The sequence below is a fragment of the Monopterus albus genome, unplaced genomic scaffold (genome assembly GCF_001952655.1).
Source record: "Monopterus albus unplaced genomic scaffold, M_albus_1.0 scaffold20.1, whole genome shotgun sequence".
In the NCBI taxonomy this organism is placed as follows: domain Eukaryota; kingdom Metazoa; phylum Chordata; class Actinopteri; order Synbranchiformes; family Synbranchidae; genus Monopterus; species Monopterus albus.
Window position 1 is genome coordinate 10879 of NW_018127900.1, and position 12339 is coordinate 23217.

Consider the following 12339-nt stretch of genomic DNA (forward strand, 5'->3'; position numbering starts at 1 on the left):
TTACTGAGTCGGACCAGTAGATGGCAGCTCAAAACCATGAAGTCAGACAAAACTTTGGCAGGACAGTCATGGGTTCAGGAACTCATTAAGTCAGTAGTCAGTAAAATATAAAGGGTCCAAATGGATATAAGTTGTATATTAATAAGGACAATACAGTTGTACACCCTCTTTAGCCTTTTTTGTCACACGGTTTTATAGGTTTTTCTCGTCATCAACACGGATGTCGTATCTGTGTTTAGGCACAATCTCCACTTGAAAAACTTTACAAATTGAAGTCAGCTAAAGAGTTTACAGTCCAGGTTACTTCACCAAGCTCTTTCTAGCATCTGTGTGTGAGAGGCAACGATTGTAGACTATTGTATGACAGAGATATGGGATCATTTCTCTGTCAGGACAGACTCATAAAATGTTTTATTCAGGCTAATCTCCTATCATAATCGGTGCTGTGCCGTCCGCCAAATTATGACAAACGGGTTTTTAAAATAGTGATAGTGAATACACTTAACTGGACGCCTTGGTTCCTGTGCGTAATAGTGCGTAAAAGCGCCTCTCCAAAAGCGTCACTGTGAATCAAGCGAGCACGCGCCAAAGTTGTTTGTGCTTCGTTTCAGAAACATCAGTGAGCCAGACAGCAACGATCATCTCTGACTGTTTAAGACCCCAACTTGGACGACTACTTTTCCTAGAAACTGACCTCGGTGGTGCTTAATACGACCCTAGGTTTGCTATGTAGTCCAACAGAATAATACACTTACATTAAAATATTTTGTAATATTAAGTCTGCATAGCGGTAAATGGTAAAGGTGTTGTTTTAATTAGCGTTCTGTGTTTTTATCCAGAATACGTGGTTCACTAAATCCAGTCTTACTTTTTTCAAAACTGAGATTAAAATAAAAATCACACGGCACGCTCTGCAAATTAAAAGGTTTATTATTTCTGACAGTTGCAAATTCTGTTTTTTACAGACCGCAGCGGGCGCTGACGGGGAAAGGGGTGTAAAAACAGGTTCAGTTAAAAAAACTGTTAAACTATTAAAAAATAGCAAAAGCTAACTCAAGTTCTTGGAATGAGTTTCAAAAGTTTAGTCCACAGAGTTAAACGCCGCCAGCATGCAGTTGGTCCGCTTCTGGTGTTCAGTGGAAGGGTGTTCACTTGGCAGCAGCCCTGGTCCTGGTAGATTTAGCCTTGGTCCTGCGTTTAGCCTTCTTGGGACTCTTTGGCTTCCTGGGCTTCTTGGCTGCAGCGGGGCTCTTGGCTTTCTTAGGACTCTTTGCCTTCCTCTTTTTCTTAGGTGACTTCTTGGCCGCTGGAGTGGCGTCTCCGGCTGCCTTCTTGGCTCTGGCCCTCTTGACTTTTTTCGCCTTTGGCTTCTTCTTTTTCACCACCTTCCTCTTTCGAGGTGTGGGGGGCTTCTTGTTCAACTTAAAGGAACCCGAGGCCCCAGTGCCTTTGGTTTGGATGAGGGATTTGTTGGCCACCAAGCGCCTGATGGCGATGCGGATTCTGGCTTTGTTCTTCACCACGTCGTAACCTCCGGCCTTCAGAGCCTTCTTGACAGCTGCCAGGGACACGCCGCCGCGCTCCTTGGACGCGGACAGGACCTTCAGTATCCGTTCTGACACTGTGGGACCCGTCTTCTTCCTCGGAGACTTGGCTCTCCTTTTGGGAGTTTTGGCCGGCTCCGGTGCGGGCAAAGCAATCACAGGGGAAGACATTTTAATAGCGTTAATGCCAGGAACGAGTAAGTGAGGGTCACAGAGAGGAGAGAGGAAAGATGTATACAGTGTTTGCCCTCTTGTCAGGTCCAGGCTTTATAAAGCCCCTATGAGAACCTTGTAGAGTGAGCCCCGCCACCACAGTGCGCCTCTTCTCTCCCTCTCAAACATATGACAGTTTGTGTTTTCTCCAACTGGATTATTGTGTAAAAATCCTGCGTAAAATGTTGGATATCCACTTCAAAACCCCATCATAATAATCAGCGTAATCTCAGCTGTCTATAACTATATTTTTATGTAGGGATTTTATCAAATACATTAAAGTCTGTTGTGTTATTACACACTGGTAGTTGTGAAGCTGAAATCGGGACCTGTAATTTCAACATTTTAACAATGTTATATCCTGTAAACAAACAAGTACATTATTTAATGCTTAAATAAGATTAAATACCTATGTGGCTAATATGCTGGCCCTAAATTGTGGCTTTATTTAGGCCAGTTTTACAAATTAAATTCATTTAAACATGACCAAAGAAGCACAGTTGCCTTCCAAACCCACCATAGGGTGACCTCAACACACATATATATTCCTGAAACACAAAAGCAAGAAAGGTTTTAATGAAAGCATGAGGTGAGAACAAATTAAATAACAAAAAAAAAATAAGTTTTATGCCATCATATTTTGTGGAGGTTATTTTGTATTATTGCAGGCTACTCCAAGTCTCCTCTATGTGGAGGGAGATGGACCTTAGCCAGAATAGGAGTTATCAGCCTGTGAGGGGTGGCAGCCAGAAAAACGAATTTAAGATCGCTTTCCTGGGTCTTTTTTAAACTATTTGACTTTAAATGGTATGTATTCCTATTACATGTATGTACTGTATATTTAAAGCCACTTACTTTCTTACAAGTGAGTCTTTGGTTTGACAACCACTTTGTTTTTTGTCTCCTTTTGGCAACACAAACACAACAAGGTGCAGACCAGTGTGGACTTCGAAGTCAGTATATTAACACCCAAAACACGTCACACTCACACAGCTCTACTCCAATACATCAGACTTTAAACACCAAACCTTTTGGGCCATCGGGCTTTCACCAGCTCAGGATACCACCAAAGGCCTTTGGTGATTCAAGTGTGATGTTGAGAAGAAGAGTTGTGTGACGTGTTTTGGATGTTAATATAGCGACACATCATATGGGGCATAATGCCATTAGAAATTAAATGTGCAAAGGAAGAAAGTAATAATATCATACTGCACTAATCATTCCGTCAGTCTGCTGTGCCTTTGGTAATGAACTGCACAAAATACTCTAATATACAGTACAGTAGGTTAGTACCATACAGCACAGACTATTTGAATATAAAGTCTAGTCAGATGAATCATCTGAATTTATTGATTCTTACATTAATATCTTTATGTGTTTAGAAATATTTTGGATGAGAATTAGAAAACCTTTCCGGATTGTTTGTTTTCCACTTCATAGTAAACATACCAACTCATTAAAATGTGATTCTGCATCACTTTTTCTTTTAAAGTCGAAAGTATCAGAGGACACATGCTCTTTATTAATATGAGATAGTGTGTGTGTGTGCAGAAGATTGGCAAATGTTGTCCCGCCTTCTGTGGTGCACTGATAGCGCCTTCTCCTGTTGCACGCACACACAACACAACACAACAAGTTAGTGAAAGTAAAGAAGTGCATCTGAAAATGTTTTAGATGACATATGTGTTAGGCCTAAAAGTATTAAAATAAAGTATAAAAAGCCTTAAATCCACTCTAACACTTGACTGGAGTGGATAACAAAGGATGAAGCAAATAGATGAGATGAAGCTTCTACCAACAATAGGAGAAACACCTTTACAGACACATGCCATTTCTCTTCTTTAACACTGTAATGTGTGAAGCTTGGGTTTGATTTAGATTTTCTAGCTGTCTAGATTATATTTACAGCAGCAGCCCCTTAATGAGAAATTTAAGGAATTTCCATCCATCAATCCATCTTCATCCGAGACCGGGTCACGGGGGCAGTAGTCCGAGCAGAGCACCCCAGACTTCCCTCTCCCCACACACCTCCTCTAGAAACTTAAGGAACTTGGCACATGTAACCCAGGTAGCCAAAATAGTGCGGCCCGATGATGGCCCAGATCCGGCAAACCGGATGAACTAACTCGGCCCAGATACGGTTGCCAGACTCGGGCTGCATCTGGCATGACTGACGCCCCAGTATCGGCCCAAGTACACTGGCCCAAATCCGGGTGCCGAAGCTGAACCGATACTGCCGGAATAGGGCCGCAATCGCCCCACAAACATTTGTAGATTTGGCCTATATCGGCCCAGAGGTGGATACCGAAACTCAACCGATTACCAGGCTGTGACTTCTAGATCTGGTTCATCTGTAAGGCAGCTGATAGCTTGTAGTAATGATTGGGCAATGATGGTATTCCAAACCTGTGATGTCATAAATCCTGCTCATAGACGTGCATCTTAAAGTCATGGAGAGAAAAACCCTTTGCTTTAAGCAGATGAATATGAAAAAAGCCTTCTTGTGTTAGTCTCTGAACCTATACCATTTTGCAAACTACATTTGATTAATGTTGGCTTTAGGAATTTCCCAGGATGAAATAAAAATTTCACTTGAAAATATTAAATAACTAATAAATATTAAATAAAATATGTTAACCTTACAAGAACTAGGTGTTTAGCACTGCTCGCTGATGGTTTGGCAGCCCGTTCCTACCCTTGCTTTACCCCACACCTATCCTCAAAACTAGATGTTAGTTTTTCAAATTAATAATTACATGACTCAAATACATTAAAACTTTATTCTAAATGTGCAGCAGTATTTTACATTGATGATAAAAAAAAAGATCAAAAACAGAACAGATCAATAAACAGATCCAAAAAAAGAACAACTCTCACTGCCCAAAACATCCTTGTGGACCAGTGGACCTTTAGTGTACCCTACTAAGAATTTGCTTGTTTCATGGCCCGTTCCCTTCTTCCTCCATCCCTGTCCGATGCCAGCTGCAACCACCTTTTTATGTACTTTTCAATTTCTCCATCTGGTGCGCTTGCAGTTGCAGAATTTTGCCGCACTGATTCTGCAATATTAAGAAGGAAGAAAAAGAAAAAAACACTGTCACTTGATGTACAGTAGAGTCTTGGGACTATCTGTTTTAGGGTTCAGTTTTGTATCAAGATGTTGAAACATGGACATAATACTGCCAGTTACCTCAATAGTTTGAATAATTTTAACAGGTTTTGAAAAAAGGTGTGTGCTTCAATTAAGGAGTTCAATGAAAATGACTTTTCATGTAAGAATGTGGTCATTATTTCAGAATACTCACATTTAGATTTAAATGTACACTTTACATGAGTAACTGAATATGCAAACATGTGTCCACACCTGAATCGATAGAGCTGATAGAAATCATTAACCATCAAGTTAAAAATAAATGGTCCTAATTTCTAAGGGAGACACAAAAATGGACTCAAATATACTGTAGATATTACACATTACCAAACCCATAATCATAATTGTTCCTAATACTGTATAGCAGATGTCGAAGTGTGACATTTTGATTACTTGATTGGGTAATATTAGGAAATTAAGATATTAGGAAATTTTTACATTATCGGCAGGAGTTATTAAACCTTTAATGGCTTTATTACATTAAAAACACAAAATAATTACATCATTGGCTGCTGCAAACCCTATAATACAAAAAACTTACTGAGGACAACATCTTTTAGGACAAGCTGCTCAAAACCATATTTCCCATGTACTCCACGCCAGTTGATTTGCTTGGCCAGCTGGTTCGTCATCAGTTTAGCCATTATTCGCCAAACTGTTTCCTTTATTGTTAAGCCCCCTGCCAGACCAAAGTAGGTGACCTGAAAAACACAATAAAGAATCACATTTAATTCCTTCAATTATTCTGTATTAAAACACTGGCTTATGTCACTATATGAGACAGAAGACAGTTGATGACATTTAGTGATGGCATATTTCCATGGAGAGTGACAGAAGAGGTATGATTTGTTCTTATAGATACTGTGTAGTGTCAAAAATTGTATTTCTGTCCAATATCAACACCTACCAGTTTTTGTTTGTGTTCCTCCTGTGCAGCAACGAACTGCTCAAGGTTCAGGAGTTCTTCCAGTGTTTTCAGAGGAATTCCAGTAACCTCTGGCACCTCTATAGGCTTTCGAAGATTATTTTGCAACTGTAGCAAAATAATCTGCTGTTGCTGCTTAATGGTCTCCATTGTTGTTAATATCTCCCGTAGAATTGCTGTAAAATACCAACAAAACACAGTGAGTGCCAGTAACAAATTGTGAGGTTATTTATCCAATTGGCCTTGAGGCATTTCACTTAAAACTACAATGGTCAAACTGATATACATCATATTAGGGGAAGAATCAGTTTGCACCATGGATATCTGAACAGATTGTTACAATCCAACAGCTAACTGACCATCCATACAGCTATACGTCAGTACAACCAAAACGGGACCAATAACTACTGCAAAAGACTTACGCTCACACATCAGTTGGTCGTTTACCCTGGGCACACGAGGGGTTGCTGCATTTTGGAAACTTGAAGGAGAAAGTTCTGGTCTGGAGGGAGTTGGAGGCAAAATTGCTGGCGTGATGACAGCCGGAGGAACAATGGTTGGAGCAGCTGGTAAGGCCAATTGAGCCCTGGTGTGGTTTCCTCTGGGCTGTTCACTACTGGTGACAGCTGGAGGACCAATGGTTGGAGCAGTTGGTAAGGCCAATGGAGCTCTGGTGCGTTTCCCTCGGGTTGCCTCATTGCTGCCGTCATTGTCATCTTGGTCACTCTCTGACTCAAAGATTCTGTTCATGCCTCTAATGTACAAAACAAACTGATTATATTTCAGAATATAACAAAAACACAAAAAAAAACATGAACCTTGTGCAGTAAATTGATTACATTGGTAAACTAAATTCAAGTCGTTTTCCCCTCAAAAGTCACTGATGTTTCCACTAGACTACAGTAAATACACTGTGGAACAACCCATGTACAAATTATTTCAAATCAATTTTCCAAAACCACCTGTTGCTACCACATTTTTGACCATCTTACCTTCTCTTCCGCCTCTTGTATGCTGGACGTTGATCCTCTTCATCTTCGGTTTGAAGATCTGACGTAAGCAGGGCCTTTGGGAGCAGAAGTCGCGCCTCACTAAATGTATCTTAAAAAGAGTTCTCAATTAATTTTCACATTTCTGTTCATTAAAAGTTACTAGTGTAGTTTGTTGGTGTGGCATTAAACAGATAATGAAATTATACCAAGGGATTAAGCGGTAGAAAATGAATGAATGAATGAAATTATACCTTTAGTTGCCCTTATGCGGATGTTATACTTTTCCCAGAATTCCTTGGGAGGGTCTGCTCTCGCTATGGCCCGGTTGCATTGCTCCCTTGCTTTATAGGGAGGCCAGAAGCTTCTTCCATTATGAACCCATGAGGCTGGAACAACTTCTGTGTCTCCCGTGTCCACAAAATCAACAATGTGGTACATCATCTTTGAAAGGAATAATATGAATTGCATGCAAAATCATTTAAAACATTAAGCCATAAAATTCAATTAAAAAAAAACACAAATACATATATACGTTACACATATACATACATTTAGGACTGCTGCAACAGATTATTTTTGAAAATACACTCCAACATTCTATTGCCCTGATAAACTGAGGTTATGTTATATACAGAAAAGAAAAATACAAATGTGCAAACAAAAAAAACATAAGGAAGTATGTAAAAAATCTGAATAGACACACTAAATCTTAGTACATTTTCAAAAGGTATATAGGTATAAGAAATGATTCTCAGCCCCAGTAAACAGTTGCTCACCTTGCAACACAACCCCAGTTCATTTGTTATGACAAATGGAGAAATGGCATGCCCACAAATTTGTTCCTGAATGGGAGGAGTACATACTTTGTCACTGCATCATTCATCTTGATACACTTTAGTTCCTGGGACAAGTCAGTGAGTTGGAACACACCCAACTGACCTGAATTTATTGGGTAGTCAAAAAAGCTTGCACAACTTGTAAACTCATTATAAACCAAATATGGATCTCCGCCAAACTCAATGATATTTTGGACTACACCTACTACGCCATCATGACATATGCAGTTGTCACCTGTGAATACCTTGACACAAAAGTGTGGAAGACTAACTTCTTTGTACTGCATTACTGGCCATGTGATGTGCAATGGCAGTGGACCATCACAATGTGGTTTTCTGAGTTTGGTTTCATTTTGTGTGTCTGATCTACAAACTACATTTTCAAGCTCTGATATTCGTCTCACAACTTGTGCAACTGGATACTGGGGGCTGCGGATCATTTTCTTTATTTCACCAAGGTAGTTTTCATATGGAAACCCCGAGATGTTGTCCAACCACTGGCCATGCTTTTTTACATCATCACTGAGATGTATAAGGCCATGCACATTGTACACTAAATTGTCCTTGCCATAAAGCTGTCCAAAGTGTTCCACAAAAGACACAAGCAAGGTCTTTGCAAAGTCACAAAATATCACACAGAGCTTTGGACATGCCAGTATTGATATTGCAACATAAAGCAACATAAAGTTGTTGTAAACTGGTGAGCTAAGAATGTCAAATAGCGCAACTGGCCCAGTATACAACAAAAACTGTCTATATTCAGTTGCCTTCCATCTGTGTCTCTCTTCAACAGATCTGGGCTTCCTGGCAAATTCAGTGGGCATGTGACTTTTGAAAGACCTCAGTGTTTCTGACAGCTGATTTACTTTCTTGAAAGGCAAACGGCACCTAAGTGGACCAGTACTGCCTGCCCATAGTTCTAGGAGCTTCCTTGTGACCCCAAGGCAAACAAGATGCATATAATCATGGGGAAACATAGAAACCATTCCAATGCCAGTCTCAATAAGTGGGGAAATGTCTCTGTGATGTTCCTCATCCACCTGAAGTCTGAAACTTTCATCTGTTCTGGCAGGGCTTCGGCTGTCAGGAAAAGTCATCCGGCTACCTAGACGAAGCCCATATGATGTACATTTATCACAGCCTGCATACCCAGTATGAGATTTTATGGCTTTAATGTAAGCTCGGGCAGGAGCATCACATATTATTGATGTTACTTTTATGAACAATATTTTCCCTTTAAATGTAAAGCCAGATGCTAAGATTTTTAGCTCTGCCACAAGATCTTTTAAGTAATCTCCCACAGGATGTGGCTTTGATTTGCCACCAAACAAGGCAATCAAACAAGGCTTTTGTTTTACAGAAAATCCCTGCACTAACCCCAGAACTGGCCATAACTGGAAACCTGAACTCTTGAACAATGGAAGCCCATCAAAATTTAGTTGTAGACTGACTGTGTGACGATCAGGAATTTTTACCCAAATATTGTTCAGGAAACGAGTGAGAGAACTGACAATCCCAAAGTAATAGTATGCACCTCCTGCAACTTGGTTGATTATGTAATTTCTGTTAGTATGGAGGAGTGTCTTGGCATCTTTAGGTAAAGATGGATGGTGACATCTCAACACTGACAACAGGGCAGTCAGGGCAACCAAACTGATACTATACTCTGTGGCCCAGTTCATCAAGCTAGTAGTGAGAGTTGGCTGTAGAATGTCATCATCACTATCAAGTTCATCATCATGTACTGTCTCAGCATAAGCCTCTTCTGTGCATTCACTTTCCATAAAAGTCTCTATATCATGACCACTGTGATCACCACTTTGCACTTTTTGATAACCACATCCTGCAGCTTCATCATCACAATATGAAATTTCAGCACAAGGAACTTCCACATCAAGAAGCTGATTGCTTTTGTCAGCAACGTCATCTTCAGAGGTTTGACTATTTGTGGAAAGTGATGCAAGACGTGTCTTTACTGTGACCCTGGACCTTCTCCGCAGATTTGATGATTTATTGTATTCAGAGTAGAGCTCCATCGTCAGGGCAAATGATTTGAGGTGGTGGAGTAGAATCTCAGGGCTCCGAATCTCAAGGACCCGAAAAAAAAAAAATAATAATTTAGATGAAAAATATTGTAAAGGAGACAAAACGTCTATCAATTTTTTTTAAAACAAATAACTACAATCATATAAATAGTGATGGGTACCTCGCGGAGTAATACGTACTGTGCTTCAACATAATATTAATGCGCCTCGGTTTACACGAGGCCATGGCGGAGCTACAACTTAACCCGCGCTCGCGCACACAAGCACTCAAGACTACCGGCCCCCCTCCCCACAATGCTGAGCATTATGAAGGATTGTGATGTTTTGAAACATAAAGGGGTCTTTATGTATGATCTTCTTTACTGTTGCATGTCATTTGAATGTGCTGGATTAAATTACTATAGGTTTCAGTCTATCTACTGGTCCCACTGTGATACAAACGAGGGATTCACTCCAGCAGATAAAAGACCCCCAACCCCTGTTGCAGTATTGTTAAAGATTGGTTTGTAGGAGCTGAAGTCCACTGGGATTCATTTCCACGGGCATCGCAGTTGCTGGGGAGCATGAGAGGGGGTTGCACGGTATTAAAAATGTTTATCCAAAAAGTGTGTAACCCAGAACCGAACAACTAAACAGCCCCGTCGTTCCTCTCCTTTCTCTGTGGGCCGATGTGATGTGATGTGACGCAGACCCCAGCAGGAGGCGGAGAGCTGGGCGCCTCTTGGCCCTGCGCTCTTTGCGCTCCGCCCCAAAGCATGTGACCGTATTACAGCGTGATTACAGTCACGGCAGTCGACAGCTTTAGAAGTCTTGTGACGAACCAGCATCTCTGTGAGATAAAAACGTGGCCCGCGGTGCCTCTTTAATCCTCCCTCAGTCTCCTCGGCCCCGACAGACAACATGGACTGCGGAATTTTCACGTCCAAGACCATCCTGCTCTTCCTCAGCTTGGTATTTTGGGTAAGTCGCGGTGTTATTTCTCTACTTGGGGAGCTTTATATTAACCATTTTCTCGTCCAGGGCAAGGAGAAATGAAACGTGCTCGGTGGCATGCAGGATATCCGTGTTTTTGAGAATAAGCGCTACTTGCTGTTGTTTTTCCGTCTGTGAGCCCCGAGTGGTTTAAGGTTTACATAATACCAATCAGCTTGGTTACTTGTTTACATAATACCAATCAGCTTGGTTACTTGTTAAACATGCTGGTTTTCTGCCCAGTTTTCTTTTGCACTTCCTCATTTTTACAATGCCCTATAGTTTTCAATCTGCATAGTTCATTTATTTAAAAAACAGTGTTTCATAAGTGACTACTATTTCATAATAACGAGAACTTACTCTAAGTCCATCGAGTTCAAGGGAACACTGACGGGGATTTTTTTTGTAATGTTGTCAGCCAGCCAGAATTCTGACTCAGTCTGAGTTTGACCACAGTTCATATGTACTTTAGCTGTGTCAAAGGACACTTTGGAATTGTATTTTATTAGCTCTTATCGCTTTATTCACTATCTCTTTCCACAGTTGGTTTCACTGGCAAACAGTTGTCAGCTCTCCCCTTTTAGGTAAATATGTTCTGAAGGGACCAAGTAAACTTCTCTGCCTGTCTGTGACCTGGTTTATGTGTTGTTTTCAAGGGGAAACACAGGCATGGTCTGTGTTTTTGATTTAAATATCACATCTGCTTTCTACTTCCTTATTCTCTGACTTCTTCTAATTTAACATGGTTTCCTTCTCCTTGCACCTCTGACACAGTTTTCTCATCTGTAATAGGTACATGAGGTGAATAATGAATGAATTCCACTGTTTAGTTGCTGTGTAGCATTCCTTTGTCCTTCACCATATTGTTTTCTCCCCAGCTAGGCATCATACTGAACCCCACATATCCTACCATATGACAAATTCCTGTCAAATACATTGCAGCTTGGTCTTCTAAGCCCGTTTACTGTTCATGAAGAGTGTGAGGCTAACTTTGTTTAGCTAGCAGTTTAGTTTGATTCATAAGGCCACCAGTCCTCAATAAATGTGTGAGCTAAATTATGAGAAACTGGCTGTTTTGACCAAGGGTGACTTAGCCATAGGAGAGGCATTGTTTAAAAAAAAAAAAAAAAAATCACAGTTCAACCAAAACGTCAAATTTACATTTTACACCTGCGTCTGACCCACTGGCATCTCTGTCTTTAGAAAATTATACTACACAACTTTTTGAAGATGTCAAAAGATGGGTTATGTTTTATTTACTGAAAATGTGTATTTAAAAAAAAAATTATTTAACATCTGGTCTAAGATACAGACTAGTATTATAACGTGGCAGGGACCCAAGAAAAGCCCCCTTTTAGATCAGGAAATATGACATTCCAGGGATGTGGCGCCGTGATTGGACACTGTATGTCATCTATGCCTCCTTGTGTTGATTCATAGGCACAAGATCAGAGTTTCTAGGAAGACTGAGGGCAAGTAAGGGGGGGGGGGCGGCGAAAAACTGTTTCACCGAGAGATCCTGTGACTATGGAGTGAGTAAAAGAAGTGAGTCACGAGGCTGAACTGAAGTATGGATGATGATTGGGTCACACAAAACAAGTACACTCAATTCCACAATGTAAAACTCATTACAGTGGAACTAATACTGAAAATGACACTAA

General features: G+C 40.6%; 4 protein-coding genes across 4 annotated transcripts in view; 1 reads left to right on the forward strand and 3 right to left on the reverse strand.

The window, feature by feature from the left end:
* Positions 1 to 910: 910 nt before the first annotated feature.
* LOC109956575 (protamine-like protein) lies at positions 911 to 1771 on the reverse strand. The gene has a single exon (XM_020593817.1). It carries the CDS (start codon positions 1713 to 1715, stop codon positions 1149 to 1151), a length of 567 nt encoding a protein of 188 aa, XP_020449473.1. The 5' UTR covers positions 1716 to 1771; the 3' UTR covers positions 911 to 1148.
* Positions 1772 to 4518: 2747 nt separating this feature from the next.
* LOC109956641 (uncharacterized) lies at positions 4519 to 6583 on the reverse strand. The gene is made up of 4 exons (XM_020593937.1): positions 6256 to 6583; positions 5816 to 6009; positions 5450 to 5609; positions 4519 to 4816 (listed from the first exon to the last, which is right to left on the reverse strand). The coding sequence occupies exons 1-4, from the start codon at positions 6581 to 6583 to the stop codon at positions 4680 to 4682; spliced, it is 819 nt and encodes a 272-aa protein (XP_020449593.1). The 3' UTR covers positions 4519 to 4679.
* LOC109956616 (uncharacterized) lies at positions 6525 to 10003 on the reverse strand. The gene is made up of 3 exons (XM_020593887.1): positions 7077 to 10003; positions 6826 to 6934; positions 6525 to 6587 (listed from the first exon to the last, which is right to left on the reverse strand). Exon 1 carries the CDS (start codon positions 9695 to 9697, stop codon positions 7628 to 7630), a length of 2070 nt encoding a protein of 689 aa, XP_020449543.1. The 5' UTR covers positions 9698 to 10003; the 3' UTR covers positions 6525 to 6587; positions 6826 to 6934; positions 7077 to 7627.
* A 406-nt stretch (positions 10004 to 10409) lies between these two features.
* Positions 10410 to 12339, forward strand: part of tspan36 (tetraspanin 36) — a 6207-nt gene continuing 4277 nt past the window's right edge. Inside the window, 1 exon segment of the mRNA XM_020593938.1 lies at positions 10410 to 10666. Coding sequence (XP_020449594.1) covers positions 10607 to 10666 — 60 coding nt within the window. The 5' untranslated portion in view covers positions 10410 to 10606.

Coding starts and splice junctions, on each gene's coding strand:
- LOC109956641 (XM_020593937.1), bottom strand. CDS start 6,583: ATGAACAGAATCTTTGAGTCAGAGAGTGACCAAGATGACAATGACGGC. Junction 6,010..6,255: donor CGACCAACTGATGTGTGAGC/GTAAGTCTTTTG, acceptor GGTATTTTACAG/CAATTCTACGGGAGATATTA. Junction 5,610..5,815: donor AGGAACACAAACAAAAACTG/GTAGGTGTTGAT, acceptor TGTGTTTTTCAG/GTCACCTACTTTGGTCTGGC.
- LOC109956575 (XM_020593817.1), bottom strand. CDS start 1,715: ATGTCTTCCCCTGTGATTGCTTTGCCCGCACCGGAGCCGGCCAAAACT.
- LOC109956616 (XM_020593887.1), bottom strand. CDS start 9,697: ATGGAGCTCTACTCTGAATACAATAAATCATCAAATCTGCGGAGAAGG.